The following is a 22544-nucleotide window of genomic DNA, read 5'->3' on the forward strand; positions in this document are numbered from 1 at the left end:
AATTGTCGGGGACCTGCGCAGTAGGAACCCAGAGTCCTTTAAATTGTTGACTACTGTACGTGCAAAGATGGCAGCTCAAGTCGACTTGCTCCGTGCCAAAGTAGAAGACAAAATGGTAAGGGATCGTCTGGAGCGATTCATGAAAGAGAAGAAGAAGAAGAAGAAAAGGGACTTGTCACCGTTGGCCGACAAACGGGAGAGGTCTGAGAAAGAAGCGAAGAAAGTGAAGCTCCATCACCACCATCATAATCACAAACATGCCGAGCACCGGATCCATCAGCCGCATCAGCTGCAGCAAAATCCCAAGCCCCACAACTTCAGCACGGACAAGCACGTCCTGCACAGCCACCATCACAATCACAGCCTCACCAACGGCACGAAGAAGCCCATATTTCCTCCGCCTCAGCCGCGAAAGGTGCCGGAGCAGCTACAGAAGAAGCAAACGGTGCCTTCACAGCCACCTGCGCTCTTCACTTTCACGCCTCTCAAAGTGGTCAAGGCCAAGCCCCAGGAATTCAAAGAGAAGCCCAGGGATAAGGACCTGAAACTAAAGCTGAAGAAGGAAAATGAAGAAGCAAATGTAAAACACGCCGAACTGAAGAAAAAGAAGGGTGAGCTTTGCTATTTTCATTTATTTATTTATTTACTTTCGTTTAAAGACTGTTGGCATTGTAAGATGGATGTTGGGCTGATCTGAATGACAAGTAACGGCATGTATGTGTGCGTGTTTTGATTACAACAATTTATAATGTTTGCTGTTAAGTAGTGCAATTTATGGAGTAGATATACAACTGACCTAGTGTATATCCTTTGATAGTAAATAAGAAAAAAACAGAAGCAATGAATACGTAAAACTTACAGAAAATATGTCCCTGAATCTCCCTTTAATCATCATTGCTAGTCTGCTGCATTATGGGTTGACTAAAGAACAATCAGAGCAAAACATAGCTTTTTTTATGCACATCCTTCTTTTCTAACTTTTAGCTGCTCATTTACTTGTAGAGCCAAGGCCTCACAATGAGAATGGCAAGTCTTTAACACTAGAAGAATATCTCCTTAAGAAAAAAAAGAAGAAGAAGAAGAATCATGAGGATGAGCACGGTGTCAAGAAGGTTCGACACATGCACAACAAAGCCGTTCAGACTGTATGCTCAGGGGCTGGAACAGATCCTTCTCTGCCTGGCAGCATTAAGCATGAAAGCAATCACCATCCTGGCAGAGATGCTGTCAACTACCCGGCCCACCTCCATGCTCTCAAACAGGTTCACGCCCCCTTCTTTTCCCACCAGGACCACTACATCCGCAGCTCCTGTCTCCAGACAGGAACACGATATGGACGCTTCATACATGAGGAAAGGCAACCCAATGGTGGGGGGTCTATCTTGCACGCCTATGCTGACGAGTTGGCCTGTCTTAGTCCGGCTGAGATGGAGTGCTTTGCCCAGGAATTTCTGAAGCTGGCTTTTGGCGAAAAGCCTAAAGGTGCAGCCTCCTATGCCTTGTCAGTAGTACACAATGCAGCTGCATACCTACCGGACTTCTTGGACTACTTTGCCTTCAACTTCCCCAACACGCCGGTCAAAATGGAGATAATGGGCAAGAAAGACATTGAGACTACCACTATTGCCAACTTTCACTCTCAGGTATGTGAAAAGGGCAAATGGTTCTCTTGCCCATAAGACAAAGAATGTAAACAAAATCCCTCGTGACTTTCATAAACAAATTTACAAGACACTGCTTGGGGTGAGCAGAGTGGTTAGATGCTGATCAGCATGAATTTGTGTTTAAAAAAACATTTTTTAAAAAGGCTGAAAAGAGTAATTTCCATTATGAATGGAGCTAACTAAATATTAAATATATATTGCTTTTAATAGATGTTTTAGTGTAAAGATCCCTTGGTTTTAATCAACTAACAGTACAAAACCCAGGTAGATGTACAAGAAATTCTTGTTCTTGTGCTATAATATCAGAGCATAAGTGGATTTATAGAGGGGATAGTTTTGGGAAGAGCAAATTTAAACTTGCAGAATATGTTGGGTTTTGGGTTTTTTTTTTTTTAAGAACATTTTTGTGTCAGAGATGCAAAAACATAAATGGAGTAAATTAGGTCACAGCTGAGATGATGTGTCATGAACGAAAACTATCAGACTGCTGAGTGTTTTTAAGTTGTAGACAGTGGAAATAGATAGCATCGCCCATGATGGCAATGAGTTCCCCCACTCCACCAGTGTTTATACATCAGGTGCAGATACTTTTTCTGGTGAGATGCGATCCACTAAAACGGAAAACAAATTTTAGATCAAATCAATATTGTTGTGAGTCAGAGCAAGCCTTAAAAAAGCCACGATCTTAAATGAGGTACAAAAATATTGGCCTCTCAGTAGCTGTCTGTGTTTAATGTATATTCTCATTAAGTTGAAAAACTGCTGGTGGCTGGGTGCGTTTGTTCTCAGAGGGCACTTACAGTCACAGTTGTTTCATGACGTTGCAAATAGGGGTGGGTTTTGATGATCGATTTATCGATTAAAATCGATTCTGGCTTGGATAATGTGATATCGATTCATTAAAATCCTGAATCGATTTTTAAATGTAAACTTATTTTGCCCGAAACGCCAGAATCTCAAGTTAAACCTCACAAAATTTCTACAACCACCAAACAGCTAAAACAGTAAATGAGAGCAGGTACACGGATTCTGTACAAAGACGTAAACACAAAACGCGGACCCAACGCATCCCAATCAGTGAGATGTCGCCTTTCTCACCCGACGGCACGCATGTGTTTTATCCTCAGTTACTTTGACACAAAGGAATCTGCTGTGATGCTTACACCTTTGATAAAGTTTCACAAGTGTCAGCTTTCTTTTTATAGATATAAAAATATAGATATGTACTGATAAGTGATCAGAATTATAATATTTCTGACTGTCTGAGGCAAAATTTCCCCGAATCGAATCGTGGATCGAATCAATTCGGGACCTTGTGAATCGGAATTGAATCGATTCTAGAAGTCAGTGACGATACCCAGCCCTAGTTGCAAATTGATTCGTTTGGAGAAACTGCAGAAAGATGAAACTGTGTCAGTACATCTGCATATGTGTGACGCTGAAAAGGATACAGAGATCAGCAGTTTGTCTTTATGCATGGAGTCGTCTCACCACTGCATAAATGCACAAATTTTTGTTGTTGTTGTTTTTACTTACTACAGAATTTTACAAGGTCATTACATAAAACAGCAGTGTTTATGTTGCTGATCACGTCTGTGATTCATGAAGCGTTTGATCATTTTGCTACAATGACTGTAGTCTAGTATATTTTCCATGCATTCATGTGTGCTTCTACAAATAAAGGTGTGACTCACAGATTACGGTCTGTAGTGTCTCGGCTAGACACACACGGGCCAGAAATCCATTAGAGTTACTTGTGTATGGATTTTCCCCCTCCTTTGAATATGCTACCAGGTGATGTGTGACTGAGTAAATCGAATCTGTTAGCCATAAAGTGTCGCTGAAGCTTCGTCGCAATCATTAATCTGTGATATGAGAGTGCACATTCTTCTTCAGGCTTTGACATTTAACAGTCATTTGTTTTGTGTCTAAATGCAATATACAAAGACAGTAAGTTAGACTGTAGCACACACCCTGAAATATATTTAAAATTTCTGCTGTCCTAGGTGAATCGGACTTACTGTTCAGGGACTTACCGAGCAGGACCCATGAGGCAGATCAGCTTGGTTGGAGCCGTTGACGAGGAAGTTGGAGATTACTTCCCAGATTTCCTGGACATGCTGGAAGAGTCACCATTTCTTAAGGTCAGAGGAAATATTAGAGTCCTAATAGATGGAAGTTTGTAGTCTGCTTACATGGCTCACACAGCACTTAGGTTTTGTAACAATTTTGTTTTGTGTGCCATATGCTAATGAAGTGGGACAAGAATATGCATACATTGCTGCAGCACTCTGTTCCATGAAGTTAGAGTAAGCAGTAGGTTGTAAAGTACTGTGAAACTAGCTACTTGGTTCTGTAAGGCTGCAGTTGGACCCTTCTCATGCTGTATGTGCCCTAACCAGTAAACATTAGGTCACTCAACATTAGCACTAAGTGATTATTTTAATGCTAACATAAGAAATTGGATTAATCCAGAGGTATGCTAGAGCCTTATGTGTGCCATTATTCATCCAAATAAATTGAAAACAACATGCATTGTGTTGCATAACAAACAATAACTGATGGTGGCTCTAGTGAAAGCTTAATGGAGCACAGAAAATACCAATATAGAGTTCTGAAGACTTCAGCAAATTATTGCCTGCAAAAAGCAAAATATTGCATATGAAAAATGGCAAACTTTTTCATTTGGCCTTATTTATGAAATCCTAAATGGTAGGGGCTGTGTATTTAAAGTTATTCTAAAACTGAACCTGACTTTCCAATGATTATTTCAAATTGAATATGCTCGAAGCCTAAAGTACAGGAAGCAAAAACTTGTTGCAGTACTTACGTTCTGGGCCGTAGACTTGAAGATGTTGAATACAGTATGTTGCTGTCAGGAATGTTAAGAAGTACCAACACTCTATGATCAATCTAGTGCTAACACATTCCTACTGGTTACAAGTTTTATTGTTACCACCATCCTCCAGCATTACCCAGCATATACAGGGCTCATCAGCAAATAGCATATGCTTAATAGGCTGTAATATGATGCATATCAAAGTAAACTTGATGCCTTGATGTTTCTTAATGTTTGTGTCTTTGTATATCATCACAGATGACCCTCCCATGGGGAACCCTCTCTAGTCTAAAACTGGACTGTCGCTCCCAGAGTGATGATGGGCCGATCATGTGGGTCCGACCAGGTGAACAGATGGTGCCCACTGCTGACATGCCTAAGTCTCCTTTCAAGCGGCGCAGGTACAAGTTCATCTGTGGGTTTATCAGTGTATATAGGCAAAGAATTCATGATGTAACCTCTGGTTTTCTTATGTGTTTCTTCAGGTCCATGAATGAGGTAAAAAATCTGCACTACCTACCGAGAACCAGTGAACCCAGGGAGGTTCTCTTTGAAGACCGAACTAAGGCCCATGCTGATCATATTGGGCAGAGTTTTGACTGGCAGAGCACTGCTGCTGTCGGTGTACTGAAGGCAGTGCATTTTGGAGAAGGGTGAGTATCTCTTAAATAAAGATGATGCGATAGCAGCACCTCATGCATCATGATACGTGAAGTGGGAAAGTAACTTTTCGATATACTTTGTTTCTTTTTTTAAAATCTCCTACAGAAATAACCGACCACGTATAACCAAAGATGTAGTGTGTTTTGATGCTGGGGACTTCAATGAAGTTGTCCAGAGGCTGCAGCTGGATCTGTACGAACCTCCAGTAGCTCAGGTGAGACGTGTGGCTTTATAGCAATGTGTTTTTTTGTTTTTTTATATTATAGCGGGTTTCTTTTGTTTGCTTTAAAATAAAACCGCTATGTGTCTTCGTTCTTTGTGCAGTGTGTTCAATGGGTGGATGATGCAAAGCTCAACCAGCTGAGGAGGGAAGGCATTCGCTATATCCGCGCCCAGCTGTGTGACGACGACATTTACTTTATCCCAAGGAACGTCATCCACCAATTCAAGACAGTGTCTGCAGTCTGCAGCCTCGCCTGGCACATCCGCCTCAAAGAGTACCATTCAGAAGACATGACCGCAATGGAGGAGCAGCAACCCAACGATCTCAGCCCCACCTCTGGTCGAGTGTCGTTTTCCTCCCCTGCCAGGCCCGATGCCTCCATAACCCCCTGTGCAAGACCACAGGGAGACAACATCCAGGGTGGGGTGGCTAAAACTGAAGAACCCGAGTTCCAGAGGCCAGCAACACCTTCCCAGGAAACTCAGCCAGCCCCTCCACAGCCTGCTAAATCTGCTCACCTCCCAACAACATACAAGGATCCCCACCATTTCTTAGCACCAGTCCACCCTGGATGTACACCTTCAAAAGAGCCCAGCCTTCCGAAAGCTCATGGCCACACTGCAGACTTCCCAGAATGACCTTATGCCCCCATCTACCCCCACAACCTATATTTCCCCTGTAAAGGAATTTTGGACTTGGACTGACATCTATGTCAATCAGGAAGCTTTTCAACTTAAATTATTGTTCACGCTTTTGTTTTTAATCTTCAAATGTTGTTTATGATGTAGTCACATTTTTTCCCCTAAGTCCAATTACATCATTTAATGGGATTGTATAATACAATTTCTTATTTTATATTGCTCTCACATTCACTGTAACTCTCCACTGTTTTATTCAGAAGCTGTGTATGATGTATAGAAACTATTATTTTTTAGACTGACATAATTTGTCACATGCACATGTTTTAATATATGTTGAATGTTTAGCTGGTTTAGCTTCCATATCATGGAAGAATTGAAGTCGCAAAATGCTTGTGGATCGATTTAGAAGCTTAAAAAATGTAAGTATAGAAGCATGATACTGATATTTTTTTTATTAGTTTCAGTGACCGATGCAAAGTGAACTAATGTTACCTTAAGAATACTGTGGCTTCTCATTGATAGACTGAGTTGTCAAAGTGCTGCCAGGCCTTTATTTGATTTAAAAGCTTGGGAAGAATTGGACTTTTTACATTCATCATGCCTATGGAAATAATAATTAGCTATTACTTTGGATTATTTTCAAATGCCATCTTTTAAACTTGAGTATAATTTCCTTTAAACTAAGCAACATACACTATATTGTCTAAATATATTACAAGCACTTACTCGTCTGCTTCATAAGTTGAAGTTTGGGCAGTTCTTTATTTAAATACCATTTTATACAGGGCCTTTTTCTTACTGTTAATATAGTTTTTTGATATTTATTTATTTTCTTAAGATCGAGCTTAACATATAAACACAGGTTTATAACCAGTGATGAGTATTTAAGATTATGACCTAATTGTAAAAGCACTTCTAAATGACTAAAGAATCACATTTATTGCGCTTAGCAATAACAATTTGGCTCTTTTCTTCATGTGTGGAGTTTGTATTCAGAATTTGGAATGTAAATATTATGTTGTTATTGCTGGGAATATGTTGCAGCTGTCTTTCAGTCTCAGTTTAATTAAAATTCCATTCACACTCTTATTGTTAGCTGATAATGTCATTATGCTGAAGAAGGCACTTTGTAGTGAGTTTGACATGGTTGCAACTATGTGGCTTCAGAAAGTGTAAGCCCCGCCCCCCGCCTGCACAAGGTTTGTCCAAAAATACTGCTATCTGTCACAACATTAGAACTACTTGCCTCATAGTATGCAACTCCTGGCACAGCACTGTCAGCAATCCCAAAGGGTCTGTGTCTGTGGTCTCTGGGGATCAGAGTATTGCATCTCATAAATGCACGATTATACTAAAACCAGAGTTTTGAGGCCCAGTCGATGCCTTGGGCATTTTAGTCTGTTCAGCCATTCCTGAGCACTTTTTGTGTTGTGTCAGGGTTCTGCTCAGGGAGGCCCATGCAGCTTTTTTTGGAGTGGTACCATCCACATGAATACCAGAATTATTTCCTCAAAGTCCAACAGTCAGTGTTATTTCTTTGCGTCTCTTTAATGCTGTGGCTAATAGGCGTATAGCGTCGTAGCTTTGATCAAGTTTTAGAGTACGACCGAGTCTCAGAGAGACCTTCATTCTGTTGTCTTCTAAATTTTGTTCCTGTGTGAAGGAAGTGATGGTGTTTTGCTGCCTTTGCTATATCACTGACTACATCTTAGTGCCTTGTTACTGTATATAGTAAGCCTCATTTAAACCTGCAAGGTTTATTTGTTGAGTAGGATGGTAAAATGGGGAGAGGCTAAACAGCCATAGTGTACCATGTTTTTGTTATTTTAAAAAAAAATGTTGCTCACATGATCCATTTTACATTTGCATGATATCCAAAAGCAAATAATAATAGCATCATAGTTTTATAGAAAATTAGGCCTTTCATAATCCAAACTAGGAAGAAAAATGGCTTTTTCTTTTGTCAGAAATGTGGCTTTCACGTGGTCTTAACTTAATAAATCGATGTAGAAAAAAAACACCCCATCACAGCCCTGTCATATCAGGCTTTTGTTATTTCATGTTGCCATGCTCTGTGTGCCAGAAACATGGATTTCTGTTGTTTGTAATGGGATCTAGTCTTGTTAAACAAGAGGGAAAAAACACAATTAGAATGCATACTGTCAATATTTTTTAATAAATAATTTGTGTGTAACCAGTGTATGTAATATAGTTAAGCTTTACAGTTGCAACATAGGCATATTAAATATGCATATTCAATGCTCCATTAACCGGACATGTCTTTTAAGGTGGTGTTAGTAGTTTTTAAAATGTTTAAAAACTGCAGGTGGTCACGTCAAATATAGCAAACAGACATTGAGTAATGAGCTCTATTTCACAGAAAAAGTCAAGTAATGAACACAAAGTAGCATACCCGTTTTCAAATGTTATGCTGAAAGCATAAAGGCACATATCAAAATATATTTCTTGCATGACAGCATTGCTTTGAGCTTTAATGCAAGAAGTGTTAAAACTTCTCACTGCTTACTTCTGCACGCAAGTTATTGTAAAGACTAGCATTCCTGAGTTTGAACTTTCAAGTCATTCATCTTAGTGGCTGTCCATGTTTTTCTTTTAAAGCTACTGTTTTTTAATTAAAATCCATTTTTGTTCATAAATCGTACGTAACATATTCAGGTAACAAGACTTCCCTGTTGGGGGTGCTATAGTGCTGGTGCTTGTTTGATCGCCACTTAGTCCTGAGGCAGTGATGCAAATCTTCTAGCAATGCAATGTGTCACTGTGACCATCATAAAAAACACTTCTACTTTTTATGTTTCCAGAGAAGTCAGACCCAAGTGTCAGGATATTTCCTGGGGCCTTTTGGCTTTCCAAAACGGTTTCCAAATCCTGCGGGTGATAAAAATGGTGTTATAATGTATTATGTGATACTGAAATGCATATGATTGGTTACAGTATATGTAGGCCTACCAAACTTGAACACTGAAAAAACACTGCATGGTTGAGATGATGTTCCAGGTTGAGTAGGAGGCAGTGGAGGAGCAGTTTTTGCTGAGGATATGAGAATTTACAGATCTATTAGTTTGAGCTTTCTGATATCAGGACCGTATTAAAGTTTTATCTTAGCAAACTTACGTCTTTGTTTGTGTTTAAAAAATCTTAGACTCTAGGCAAAGGAAACAAAAACACAAATTAGAGCCGATATCCTTTCAAATATCCCTGAAACGTGCAACTATGTACTTGTATAGCTTACGTTTACCTTTGTTCTACTCATGGCCTTTTCGCTGTTTTTGTCTGATTTGTTTTCTGATTTCTCGTTGTTCAGGGAGGCTCTGCGGTTCACATCACAGTGTTCCGCTTGAGCTGATTAACACAGAAACAGAAAGAAAATGAAATAATTTGTGTTTGAAATTTCGCCAAGCGCAACCTCTAACACAATCTGCTTTTCACGTCAAGAGTAATCCCTATGTTGTGAAGTCTTATAGCAAAGCACTTGGCTGACAGTTTTCCATGCAAGACGTATACACAGGTCTTCTAATAACAGTGTGTGTGAGAGAGGCTACTGTGTATTTTGTTTAATGCCTGAACCAACTCACCACTTCCTCCTTCAGCTACAAACACAGTAGGTGGAGCGATCGGCTGAACTGCAGTTGGGGGCTCTGCAGTGGAAACACAATGATAAACTACACCCAGCACATAAAGAAGCATTTAGATTAATCATGAATAAAACAAGTAGCAATTTAAAAGTCAAGCTTTCATCAGTTGTTTTATCATATCATGCCTCCCAGTGGTGAAAATAAGTACTCCAACATTTTCAAAGCAACAAACAACCTTTTGACACCATTTAAAATCATCAAAAACTATTTTTAATGTAACAGTAAGTAAATCAGTGTGGTCACTGGCCTAAACTGATAAAATCCAAACTTGTTATAGTCTATAGTTTCCGTTCCCAACTTTGAAACAGTCTTAATAAGAGCTCTGTGTATATGCAAAAGCCACACCTCCACTGCTCACTAGAAACCACAAAAAGCTTATGATTATGATCAAATATTGCTATTTATACCCTTTCAATGGAAAATCACTTAATCTCACATCTAAAGAGGGGGGTATCATCATTCATTGAACTGAACAACCTACCTTGTCTTGAACTTTTAGGTCGAACACTCTGTGGGGAAGTGTTTAAAAACAAAAATGTTAAATGTCTTATGGAACTTATAATTTTAATCACTATTTTGTCTGTTTGCTGTCTTATTTAGAACAGCGCGTTCTATTGCTTTGGAGCTATTTTACCACCATTACCTTGCTCCTGCTCATGACAGCATCGTGGAAATTCTTGGGCTGAGAAGTGCCATCCCACTCAGATGATATACCCACCCTTGTTGAGGGGTGCGCTATTTCTAACGGTTGCGGGCAAATGGCGGTTGGCTCATGAACTAAACAAACAACAAAACAAATAAAAAAAAAAAAAAAAGGTATTCCACGTAGACATCAAGTACTGCTGTACAAATACACAGTTGTACCTATCGCTGCTATAAGCAGGTGATGGCATACTCACTTTCTTCCGTGGCGAGGATGAAGGACTGTCGAGTTCTCTCTGGAAGGGGAGGTGTCAGACTGCGCTCGGCTGCACAATCAAATACAACCAACCGTAAATTTTTACATTTCTTATTAGGTAACAGTTACCTCATTCACTGTTTTGCATGCAAGTGTTTTATTCTAAAACAAGACTTGAAGGCAAATATCAAAGTTAGATCGTACCTTTGGCAGGCTGTGTGAGAGATAGCGGCTCCATAGACGGAGAGTAAGTACAATTTGAAGAAAGGTCAGGATCATTTACTGGTCCTACAGTACAAAAAAAGCAATGCTATATAAATCATCGCAAAGAACATGTAGAAATATCCTACTAAGAACTGTGAGAATTTATGAAAATGTAAAATTAAATTTTTTTTTATCGTTGTAGAATTTTACATAGGTATAGTTTATTACACTGTTAATAGCCAATTTTAATCTAATAAAAAAATCTTACCTGTGAAGGTCATTTTCACTTTCAGACTCTACAAGAAAGAAAAGTATCTCACAGTTATCTATATCTATATCTCAGAAATATTTCCAGAACAGTATACATTAATTTCAGTTTTATTTTAGATCATGAAATCTAACATTAAGTGTCGCTAAATGACTACTATAATTATCATGACCTTTTAAATATTTTTTTTAACTCCTCTTTCTCTCCTTGCAAGCAAAAGTTTGTTCGCAGAACTAAAAGGAAGCAAAAGGGAAACTACACAACCACTAACCATGTACAAACACAACAGGGATAATACTCAGCAATGCATTTATTCTTACTACATCTAAACAGTTACCGCTATTGTTTTGTAAGGGAAATGGTTTTGAAAACGGTAGTGAATCAACAACGTGAGTTATCACAAACCTTGACGTGTGTCATTGTGACATTTCTGGGTGTGACATTGCACCCACATGTTCTGGGACGCACATAATTACTAATAACTACTGTAAATGAGTAAAATGAATAACACATACAAACCCGATTCCAGAAAAGCAGTAAATGAAAACAGAAATTAAGATTAAGTAAATCTCATGAACTCATATTGTATTTGCAACAGAACATAGAAAACATTTTAAATGTTTAAACTGAGAAACCGTCCCACTTTGGGAAAAACTATTAGCTCATTTTGAATTAGATTCTAGCAACATGTATAAAAAAACTGGTAACTAGCAACAAAAGGCAGGAAAAACAAGAGGTAGACTAAAAAGTACACAGTAGAAAATTGTACAAATAAGGCATCACTGTTGCTAAGATCACTTAGCAAAAGTCAGTACCAGTCAGTACTGACTTGGAGGAAAAAGGAGTATCTTTTAGAGGCAGAATTAAAGATGGCAAGAGGCTCGCCAATCTGCAAACAACTGTATCTACAAGCACATTCAGAATAATGTTGCTCAGTGTAAAACTGTATAAATATTTCATCATCAAGAGCGTGCAAGGGACAATGAAAATCAACACTGGATGCCCTCGGGTGGCACTGCATTGAAAACATGAATGGTTTTGTCACGAAAATCGCCGCATGGACTGTTTGTAAATTTGAAATTCTTTCTGGAGACATGTTGCTGCAATCAAATTCAAAATGAGCCAGTATTTTTCTTAAAATGTTTGTTTTGATTTGTTTTCTGTTTTCTACTGTGAATAAATTATGTGTTTCTGAGTTTTGCAGACCATTGCATTCTGTTCTTATTTGTACTTTACACAGTGTCCCAACCTTGTGTTTGTTGAAGCTGCAAAGCCTCGTGAGCGAGAAACCCAAAAACCAGTTATCAGTCTGGTGACTGAGAATAACCACAGACAAGAGTAAGAGCTATTATTTATTTTAAGCTCTGCATGTATTTCGAATAATACAACAATTTGACAATGTCTATGAGTCTCTGGTTTGGTTAGAACGACCATGTTCCTTAATTTGCTGCAGCGCAACACTAGAGATAAGCGAGATAACCTCCTGCAGCATGTTTTGTTTATAGATCACGATGACTAATACAAGAAAGCTGCTTAAGTAACCGGTAGATTGATTATATATTTAGTGGACTGTTGATTCTTTCTTTTTCTATTTCTCAGCATTACTGACACATTTTGCAGGAATTCTGTCTAGAGAATTCTTTCTTACCTTACTCCTCTCAAAAGATTTCCTCTCATTCTGAAATGTAGTGGCTCCAAGATTTGAGTTGCCAAACCATTCTGAAGACATTCCTATTACATTCAGGTTCACCGCTGGTGCGACTGCTGGTATGACCTCTAATTTCTGCTCCACGGGAGCTGAAAAGTCAAAATAAGCAATTTCATTAATCAATTGTCTTTTTATGAATACTGAAGTACCTGAAAAAACTTTTTCATTTTTTTAAATTACTGTTTCATCATTGAGATTTCTGAAATTATGAAGTTACCCTGATCAATAGCCAGCTCAAAAGATTCAGGGGTTCTTTCTGGAAGTGGGGGTGCAGGTGAGGGGGGACTGCCTGGAAGTAAGGAAAAGTATCATAGTGTATCAATAATAGTGCACTTGCTGAATAACATGATTGCAATATGAAGGATTTTGATCAAATAAGATCTTATTGCAAGTGATCAGTAGACGGTTGATGCATTGGAAACTGTTTGTAATATGTTGCAGACATCTACATACTTAATAGTTTCATTTTATTTTCCAGTTACGTGTTCTTACCACTAATTTCTGTAAGTGCATCAGCAGCAGCATCGTGTGGAATAACTAATAACCTTTCAAAAGGGTCAGATACCTCTGAAAGACAAAATCGCAACATGTTGCATCGTTTAAGTAAGCGTCCCTTAAGCTAACAGCTCATATTCCAGATGTATGTTCACTATGGGCCCTAACCTGTATCCACAGCCAGCATGTAGGATTCTGGGGTTCGTTCAGGTAGTGGAGGAGGGTCTTCTCCGGAAGTACAGACTTCACCGGTGTCTGCAAAAACAGAAACATCAGCTGCTATTGTCAGTGTTGTCATCCTGAAACTAACACATGCACAGGCACTAGCACTAACCTGAAGCAGGCGAGTTGGCCTCCAGAGTGTGGTCATTCAAAAATAATGAGGGTGCACTGAAAAGAGGGCTAAATGTCCATTCTGTGGTCTCCTCAGCAGCACCCATGAGTCCCCCATCTGATGATGGAGAACTCAAACCAGTGTCAAAGTAGGGGTCCTCCACCATTGAACAAATGGCTGCTGCTATATCTGGTGAAGGCTGACGGATCAGTGATGGTACACTATCACTCTTTGCAATCAATTCTTCTGCTGAAGGAATTCTCTGATTTGCATGCACCATCCAGGGTCCTTCATTCAGGTCCTGGGGAATTGACTCAGGAGCGGTCTGGAACAGATGCCATTGTTGCTGGTCTGTGTGCATGTCCTTGGCGTTCAAGAAAAGTAGGTTTTCTGAAGAAGCCAAAGGACTGTTGTACTGTGGTAGGAAGGCCCGTTCCTCGTCAAGCAGATACTGAAATTGTGGCAGGAAACCAGACTCCTCACCTGGGATAAAGACCTCAGAGACCTTTAAGAGGAGAATGAGTTGCATCAAGAATAGATTATTGATTATAATTTGCATGTAAATTCAGTATGCTTGTAAAATATGAATGTTCTCAGCTCCGTTTAATATTTTGTTTAACAGTAAATAAGAGAAGTGTACAGCAAAAGTTTCAACAGAGCACAGAGGTGTCACTACCTTCTTAGTTAATTTTCGAATCTGCCAGTTTGATGATTTTCCGCTTTGATCATGTGACTACATTCTATTTTAATGTTGCTGAAACCACAAGAAAGGCTGCCACATCTACTGTTTCTGTTTTACAGATTCAGATGGCTGTGCTTTTCGGTATGCGTTGATGAAGCACACAACTGAAAACCGTGTCGTCTCTGCTTCTAGCTAGTCTCTGTCTAAGCTCACTAACAATAATAAATCTCTGGTTACTTACCTCGTTTTGGAAAGTCTGTTCATCTACAGACTGCAAATATCTCTGAAATAGTAACTTGATGGTTCTGTAGACAAGGTCATATTGTTCCTGAGATTAAACAACAAGAATTTGTTCTGTTAGGTAGCATAACTTTGGGGCACGATTCACGAGACAAAACTGATATTAACTGGCATTACTGTTATATAAATTGCTTGAAATGTGTTTCTGTTGATTGGAAGACTTGTTAGATGTGATGGTCTGCATTATATTAAAAAAAACATCAGGTACCTTGGTTTGAACTAAAGATGGCCTCTGGGTTCTCATGCTTTGAACTAAATCGTAGATGCTGAAATCTGAAGTGATCATCTATAAACAAGCACACAAAAGTAATGGAAAGGTTGGCAATTTTACAGCTAAACGCATCTGTCGTACAAAATGTACAGCATAGCAGAGAAGAATATCTAACCTGTTTCTTTAGGAGGTTCCAAGTATAATCAATGACACACAAGGCTCCTGTTCTACCACAGCCAGCACTGCAAATACACAACAGAAAAACGTCACATTTTTCAGACATTTTCAGTATAACTGCCCGTATGCTTCTTCAACTATGCTATACTTGCCCTACATATATGTAGCATAGCTAAAGAAGGCATTAGGTGTGATGGTACAGCTAATGGCTAAACCACAACCACTGCAGCAATGTCTGTAACTATTCACAGCTTACGACTCCCCTCGTCAGCTGAATTAAGTACAAAGCTCTTTCTCAGGACGAGAAAATCAATGAAAAACTGCCGCAATAAAAAATAAAACTTTAATAATAGCGTTTTAGCAACCATGTTGTGGTGACCTGTCACAGATGTGGGGTGGCTTCATGATATGTAGGTTAGGTTATATCTGCTACAAACTCAACAGTACATGGCTGACTCATCATGAGGAGTGTCATGGTTTCACATGTTAATAGTTTCTGAACAGTTTAGTTAAGCATAAGCATATAAAAAAATATAAGATGTATTTATGTAAAAAAAATAAACAATCAGCATGTGACAAAGTAAAAGTATGTGACAAATCTATACTTGTTTGCGTTTCTTCAGAGGGAAAGTATGATGCAGAACTGGAAACAAAATGATACAAATTTTCTACACAACTGACAAGCTCACACAGGTGCAATCCCACATGCCCCAAGGTTTTCTATTTGGACTTATCTGAGTCACAAGCTCTTGCTTTAGCCATAGTGTAAGTGCTGGAAAATTTTAGGGGGAAATGTCTACATATATACTTTACAACCTAGTGGGGTTTTGGCCAACCGCCTACAAACATTTCCTGTTAAAAGAATAGTGTCTAACCTCGAAGCCATATTGCTGGGGACCTGTACACATTGCCCACAAGCAGTACAAACTTGATCACAACCAAAAGCACAGCTCTCCTTTGATCTGCTTTTTTTCTTTAACATGTTAGAAAGGAGCGATGGCATTTCATACAGTGTGGTAGTTTCTGCTTGTGCATGTACTGATAAGATAACAAAGCGATTTTGAGAAATATAAGTAAAGAATAAAAGAGTGACAACAACCTCAATTTCTATAATGACTTCATGTTTTACTTTAAAAGAAATCGCATGCGAACTTTCAAACTATTTAAAACAAAAACAAAAAACAATGTACAAGAATAAAAGAGTCACGATTTCATTTACCTGGAATATTTTTTTCACATTTCACATTTCTTTGCATTAAAAAGCAACGCAATCTAATTTACATTATATTTAGAAAATCAATCGCTACTAAAATTGACCCCAAGCTGTTGATTCAAGTTGTCCTGAGTGACAGGATGTGAAATTTAAGCATGTGAAACCAACAGTGACAAAAGCCTCCTTTCAGTTGGACCGTTGCACCTTTTACTTGTATAAATAAAGGTTAAGCTGTGTACATTCTGATTCATTTCTGGTTTCGCCAAACAGCATCAAGAACATTTTTCTTAAGAACGATGAACAGAGCTTCCAACAATATAAGGATTACCTATTAAAAAATAAAGATCAGCTTTGCAGCTCATTTTTGAGCAAGGGAATCCACTTCACTCATATGTTAACAGGATGTATATTTTGCCTTAACAACTTAACTCCAGCCATGCAGTAAGTTCAAGTTCTATTCAAATGCCTGACCTGCAGTGGATGCAAATAGGGATGTCATCATGGGCTTGATAAGAGCGCATCTCACGCAACATGTCCAGAATGGGAGGGATGGAGTCCGGTACTCCATGATCTGGCCAGTTGACATAGTGCAACTGTTTCAAGGTTCGGGAACTCTGAAAAAAATTCAAAGTATTGTACACATTTAAAATGCAAGCGTCTTTTTAGAGCACATTAAACTTCATAGCTATATTTTTGGGTTCAAACCCAACTGTCAATTACGACCACAAAAGTTAGGCAGGCTATAAACAGTGCTTACATTGTGATAGGTCAACCTTAGGGTCCTGGTCAGATAGTCTCCTTTGCTTTCTTCAGAGTCCTGCACAAAAAACAAAGTTTTTCTTTAACCTTGTTCTTGATCTTGCTGCTTACAAAATTATGGTAAAACAATGTAAGACTTAAAAAAAAGTATAATTAGGTATAGTGTATGTGCATGACATACAGTACCGGTCAGTTTACAGAGATTCATCATGGGTGTGAACGGTAATTTGGGGCTTATTTGGGATTTTCACTAATCTACACATGCTCAAATTTATACATAAAAAGTCAAAAAAATCCTTTAGCATAAAAAGAATTTGATTGACAGCACTGGTTGGATTGAACAATGCTCAGAACAATGCGAAAGTCCAGTGAAAATCTATGGAGAACTGTAGATTTACACAAAATGGGAAAGTCTTTTTTAAAATTGTAATGAACTGAGTTTTACGTCGCCATGGACTGAGAGGCTGCTCACTAAGAAAAAAGCCCTGCTCTAAAATTGACCCCTTAAATCTCAAATGAAATTTACAGGTGCCCAAATAAACAAGCCAAAGGCCTTTGGCTTAGAAGTTTTATGGCCAGACAAGACAAAGGTTAAGCCATTTGGCCACAATGATAGAAGATGTGTTTGAAATTGTAAAGCTGAGGTTTTTTAAATTTAATGATATCTAATTTGTGGACTGTGGTTATAAGATATGCTAAGAAACCAACCAATTTATATCAACTCTACCAACTCTGTCAAGAAGAGTGGTCAAATATCCAACCAGAGTTATGCCAAGCTACAAAAAGCAAAGCAAATCTGGGTGCGGCGCGACTTGCTAAGGGACATTTAACCAAATATTAGTTGTATGTATTTGAGACCGTATGAATAATGTTGACCCTGTGTGGATTAGAGAAAATCCAATGTTGCGCAGCCAGTTTTTGTTTTCTAAAGTAGTTAAATATGCATGTAGGTGTCTAAAATTCAGTATAGCAAATACTATAGTATAGTATATATTCAGTATAAGTTTTTGCATCAGATCCATTAACCTATTCATCTTGAAAATATGAATAGAGAACAAAAAGTACTCACACAGTAAACTTTAAAAGGCTCACAAACGAACGGCTCCTCATGTTTTTGTGGCCAGTAAACCTCACACTTTTTCTAAACAAACAAACAAAAAAAAAAATCATACAAGTGTAACAAAAGTACTTTCAATTTAAACAATACATCAAATGATAATAGTTAACAAACTGACACCAGGCTGGTGTATAAACATACAAATATAGAGAAAATTCTGTATGGTGTGAAAAATGGTGGGAAAAAAAGTGGAAAGCAGAGAGAAGTTTACCTTTCCCATCTCAAACTCTCGACAGGCCATCACGACAACCTAGAATCAAGAAGATGTGTAAAAAAAATTATATATCTAAAAATAAATAAAAAAAACATTTTGAAAAGATATGTGAACTGGGATGGGGATCTGTATTTCAGCTACTGTGGCCAAAGTCAAAGCTCTTTTAATCCTAATTTAATTTTCAACTGAAGAAATAAAGCAAGTTGTGCTATCTTAAATGCACCTTGTGGTGTAGACCTTACCTCTATCTTGTACTCCCAAAGCATCCTCAAGAAGTCCACTACTGTGTGGGGCAGAGGACCCTGAGTAGCAATGTAAGCCCTGGAGTTTGACACTCCCTGCACACAAAACACAGTAGTTACATTTGCACAAACCATATTTCAGTCAGGACCCCCGTGGCCAAAAGAAACCTGTTATCTCTAATGCAGCAACGATTTGGCAGCATATACCTCCCTAACCTTCCACTCACAGATATTGGCAGAGAGAGCAGCAGCAAGACTCCGGCTCAGAGCGTAGCAGAGATCAGTGCAACCACAGATAATGTTAAAAAGCTTAGAACAGCATAAAAAAGAGAAGCTGGGGTACAGTTGGTTTGTAAAGTGGCCAATCCACTGTGGCCAGGCTAAAGCAGCCTAAATAGTGCACTTATGACGTTTGTCAATTAAATGTGTAGAAGCTGAGCCATCAGTGGATATAAGCTAAAAGGGCACTTGTTCTTTACCTTGAGGAAACTGGCGTTGATGTAGTCTGTGTCATTTTTTGATGTGACAAGAGTAAGCTTTACTCTGGTGTGGTCAACTACAAAAAGAAAAATATGTAGTTATGAATGTTGGAAAACCTAAAAAAATTCCGAGTGTGCTTTACGTTCTCACAGTCTAGTGGCAAAAAAAAGAAAAAAGAACAGAATTAGAATAAAATAAAGATGAAAATATAATAAAATATGTTAATGTTTGTAAGCTTTTCCGTGAATCTAGTCTACCTTGTCTAATTTAAATAAATATAAGAAACTTAAGTAGATCTGTTTATCAAATTTAATTTACAATAGTAACTAAATGAAGGATTATATACTGTTTATATCGGTTTTTTGGTCACTAGCACAACACTATAGATACTTTAAAACAAATCTAGAAGTATTCCTTTACAGTGTTAATGCAGTAAACTGTAAAACTGTTGTATTTTTATACACTTAGACAAGCTTACAGGGAAGAATGTCCTTGTATCGGTTCTTCTTGATGTTTTCCTGCTTTTCTGCTGTTTTGCTAGGATACGTCTTGTCCGTTCGGTACTTTGTTGACTGACTTTTCAACCTCTGAAAAACACAAAAAGAAATGTAAATGCATTGCATTCATAAAGACTTTTCATCATAGTTCCTAGAAGCCATCTAAATGCCAAAGAGCTATTTTTGTAAAGTTTTGCTGATGTGTCATACTGAAACATCCTCCAAGCTTATATTGAGATATGGGTATCATGTAAATGCATCTAAATTCTATTTAATTAGCCAAAACAGCAGATGGGTAATATGAGTTTCATGGTAGCGTTTTCTGTGCATTTACTGGAAAAGCTCTTTTATAGTGCAGATGCTTTAAGGTCGTAAGCAAGTGATACAGGAGAGTGAGTAAAAAGTGGGGCATTTAACCAGCAAATTACATGTGACCAATTGCACATTGTCACATGTTGTCAGTTTTTATGTGATTCAGCCTCAGACGAAGAATCTGTGACTCATTTGACTTCAAACTGACATGATGGCTGACGAACTAAGAGGACCTCCATTCTAAATCATCTAAGCGGAAGCTCGGACTCTCAAGTTAAACTCACATTTGTGATTGCAGGACTTGTTGAGACATTGGTCTTTTTGTTCTGAGGCCAGTTGGGGCAGCTTTAAAAGAGTCTGCTAAAGGACTTGAAATACATCTGCACTTCTCTAACACTACAAAGTGCTTTTTGTCCTCAGAGGAAGTGATGCAATGGACTCTTTCCTCTGGAGTGGTTGGGGTGGCAGCAGTATGACAGCAGAGGGGCAGCATGTGAAGCACACAGTGCTGTCTTCAGGCACCGCCATGTCACTCATCACCATGGCAGCAGCCCACAGATGATGTCACCCTGGGGTTAACACTTCTCAGGCACAATTTAGTATGTTTGCGTGAGTGTGTTTGTGTGTGCGTGGTTGTTGTCGCTGCTAGTCGTCAGTCGTTAAGTGTTACAGGACTTTTGCTTACACTTCTTCCTTGTTGTGCCTTTAGTGACAACCATCAATACAAAGAGGAAGAATGAAAATGGCGTTGGAACCCTCCGAAAAATACCAGTGTGGTACTTCCCTCAGTGTGATGTCTTTTGTAAAAAACCTAAAAATCGGGAAGACTAAGAACTTTCAGTTTCGCCGTGCTTACTGTCAATATAAAAATACACCTTTTTTTTAGCGTGTGAATGTGAAAACCATCGAGAAATACAGTATGTCTTCTGGGTTGAGAATTTTTAGCTGTACTTCAACAAGAGGAACATTACTGTTAACTCACCACAAACTCCCCAGCAATGCCGTTAGGTGCCTCCTCAGCCGCAGCCTCCTGTCTTTCCAGGTCATCCAGGAAGCTTCTCAGAATCCTGACCTGCTGGTCCATAGCTGGATCTTCACTGTGTGGGACAGGGCAGTTTTCATAGGCATTTCATGGCACAAAGGTCCTTGTCCACAGGTCATGGATAGGCTTGCTAAGCTTGGGGACAGGACTGAGGCAGTTATGTTGCTCCGCTACAGAGCACTTCTGTATTGTAGCTCTCACATGAAGGAACTGGTGTAAGGGAACTTCTAAACTGTCTTACAGAATGTAAGAGGAAGCTAACAGGTTCTGTGGTCAGATTAAAAATATTGCCGCGCCCCCTGTGGGTTTCTCTCACAGGGTCCTAAAGTCACCCGGGTGTTCTATTGCATATATATGTTGCAAAGGGGATGGTAGGGGAAAACAAACATATATTTATGCACATAAACAGTCAAAACGGGTGATCTTAATCAAAATTAGAGTGTAGTGCAGGCAGTCTAGCCAGTTGTACAATATTTTAAATACACAAGCCAACTGGAGGAGAAACGCATGTAGGGATAGTGCCTAAGACAGAAGAAAGAGGGAGCGCAAGTGTCAAAGATAATCACCCTTAGTTGCTCAGCAGTAATCCAGAGCTTTGGGAAGTCTTCATGTACCTACTTTACTGTACAGTAGACATTTTTGTAACTGAAGTAAGACAGGATGATAAAAAAAAATCTTGTGAATCTCAGCTAGCACAAATTCGTGCAATTTGTTTAGTGGTTAAGCAACAATACTTTTAAATTCACAATGTGTGCATAAAAAGAGTAGTGGGAGGAGCTATGTTTTCAGGAACCACGGGCAATAACTCACCCGTTAAAGACTTCCCTTTCTTAAATATACATAAAAGCTCAGCGTTGAAAAGAGTGTGGCTTAAAAAACACAAATGAAAAAATGCATTACTTACCAAAGTGCTCACGGGCGTGGATGTTGCCTCTTTTGTCAGTGAACCTTCAACTAATGCTTTTGTCAGGGGTGGCATCATGAAGAAGTTCTGACAGGACATTGCAACATTTAGCAGGTGCTGAGCGCCACATCAGTCGAATAGTGACATCTAGTGGCTTTGAAGTAAACTAACGGAGACATTCTGACACTTAACTGAATGTTATATTAGTCACCGGTTTACAGTATATATCGGAAAAATATAACTGGATAATATCAAAGCATCCAAGACAGACTAGCGAATAACAAAAGGTTAAACGAAGATTTTTGCCATGTTTTTTCCAGTCATAAAGATTCAAGCATCTGCTGTGCAAATGTATTTCATGGTGCCCGCAATAATCAAAATCAGTGTCCGATAAACTATGACTAACTAGATTAAAGAAATGGGAATTTCTTACCAGATAAAGTGAAGTGCAGCTCTTATGTGGGGAGGGTTCCCACTCTTTCACTTCTGTGTCACTAGTTAGTATTGCTGCATGTTACACTCGTGTTCAAGGCCTAGCATAGACGCAAAGGCATTTATGTAACCCACAACGCACCTACAGGAAGCTAAGATCACCACAGTCCACCTCTACAGTTTCCTGATTGTCGATTATGGTTGATTCCAAACAACAAACCTGACATCAGTATGAAGATATTGTACCTCGTTTTGCTTTTTCAAGGTGAGTGTGCTATAATTTAAACCTTCTATCAAAGAACTTAAGTTAAATCCTTTCATCACCTTAATCATCATTGTTTATTTTCTCTCTCTCCCACGCTCTATTTT

The 22544-nt window shown here is 38.8% G+C and overlaps 2 protein-coding genes across 2 annotated transcripts; one reads left to right on the plus strand and one right to left on the minus strand.

Moving 5' to 3' along the window:
• The first annotated feature begins 59 nt into the window (after positions 1–59).
• Positions 60–6293, plus strand: LOC134618764 (lysine-specific demethylase 9). Its single transcript, XM_063464322.2, has 7 exons — positions 60–611; positions 1003–1643; positions 3671–3808; positions 4762–4904; positions 4989–5156; positions 5272–5380; positions 5491–6293. The coding sequence occupies exons 1-7, from the start codon at positions 68–70 to the stop codon at positions 6025–6027; spliced, it is 2280 nt and encodes a 759-aa protein (XP_063320392.1). The 5' UTR covers positions 60–67; the 3' UTR covers positions 6028–6293.
• ptpn22 (protein tyrosine phosphatase non-receptor type 22) lies at positions 6141–21065 on the minus strand. The gene is made up of 26 exons (XM_063464319.1): positions 20780–21065; positions 19467–19575; positions 18988–19064; positions 18509–18604; positions 18264–18302; positions 18005–18076; positions 16934–16993; positions 16648–16790; positions 14962–15028; positions 14784–14861; positions 14517–14603; positions 13594–14098; positions 13428–13514; positions 13257–13331; positions 12982–13053; positions 12705–12853; positions 11057–11084; positions 10789–10872; positions 10586–10654; positions 10330–10463; positions 10168–10195; positions 9627–9713; positions 9290–9393; positions 9166–9196; positions 9001–9081; positions 6141–8919 (listed from the first exon to the last, which is right to left on the minus strand). Exons 1-26 carry the CDS (start codon positions 20879–20881, stop codon positions 8858–8860), a joined length of 2526 nt encoding a protein of 841 aa, XP_063320389.1. The 5' UTR covers positions 20882–21065; the 3' UTR covers positions 6141–8857.
• Positions 21066–22544: the final 1479 nt, after the last annotated feature.

The sequence above is a fragment of the Pelmatolapia mariae genome, linkage group LG20 (assembly GCF_036321145.2).
Source record: "Pelmatolapia mariae isolate MD_Pm_ZW linkage group LG20, Pm_UMD_F_2, whole genome shotgun sequence".
Classification (NCBI taxonomy): domain Eukaryota; kingdom Metazoa; phylum Chordata; class Actinopteri; order Cichliformes; family Cichlidae; genus Pelmatolapia; species Pelmatolapia mariae.

What these genes read in the sequence shown, in the direction of transcription:
- LOC134618764 (XM_063464322.2), top strand. Translation starts at nt 68, where the DNA reads ATGGCAGCTCAAGTCGACTTGCTCCGTGCCAAAGTAGAAGACAAAATG. An exon ending in AAGAGTCACCATTTCTTAAG is followed by an intron (nt 3,809 to 4,761) that starts GTCAGAGGAAAT and finishes ATATCATCACAG; the next exon opens with ATGACCCTCCCATGGGGAAC. An exon ending in ACGAACCTCCAGTAGCTCAG is followed by an intron (nt 5,381 to 5,490) that starts GTGAGACGTGTG and finishes TTCTTTGTGCAG; the next exon opens with TGTGTTCAATGGGTGGATGA.
- ptpn22 (XM_063464319.1), bottom strand. Translation starts at nt 20,881, where the DNA reads ATGGACCAGCAGGTCAGGATTCTGAGAAGCTTCCTGGATGACCTGGAA. An exon ending in TCAACGCCAGTTTCCTCAAG is followed by an intron (nt 18,605 to 18,987) that starts GTAAAGAACAAG and finishes TTTTGTGTGCAG; the next exon opens with GGAGTGTCAAACTCCAGGGC. An exon ending in CATGCTGGCTGTGGATACAG is followed by an intron (nt 13,332 to 13,427) that starts GTTAGGGCCCAT and finishes TTTGTCTTTCAG; the next exon opens with AGGTATCTGACCCTTTTGAA.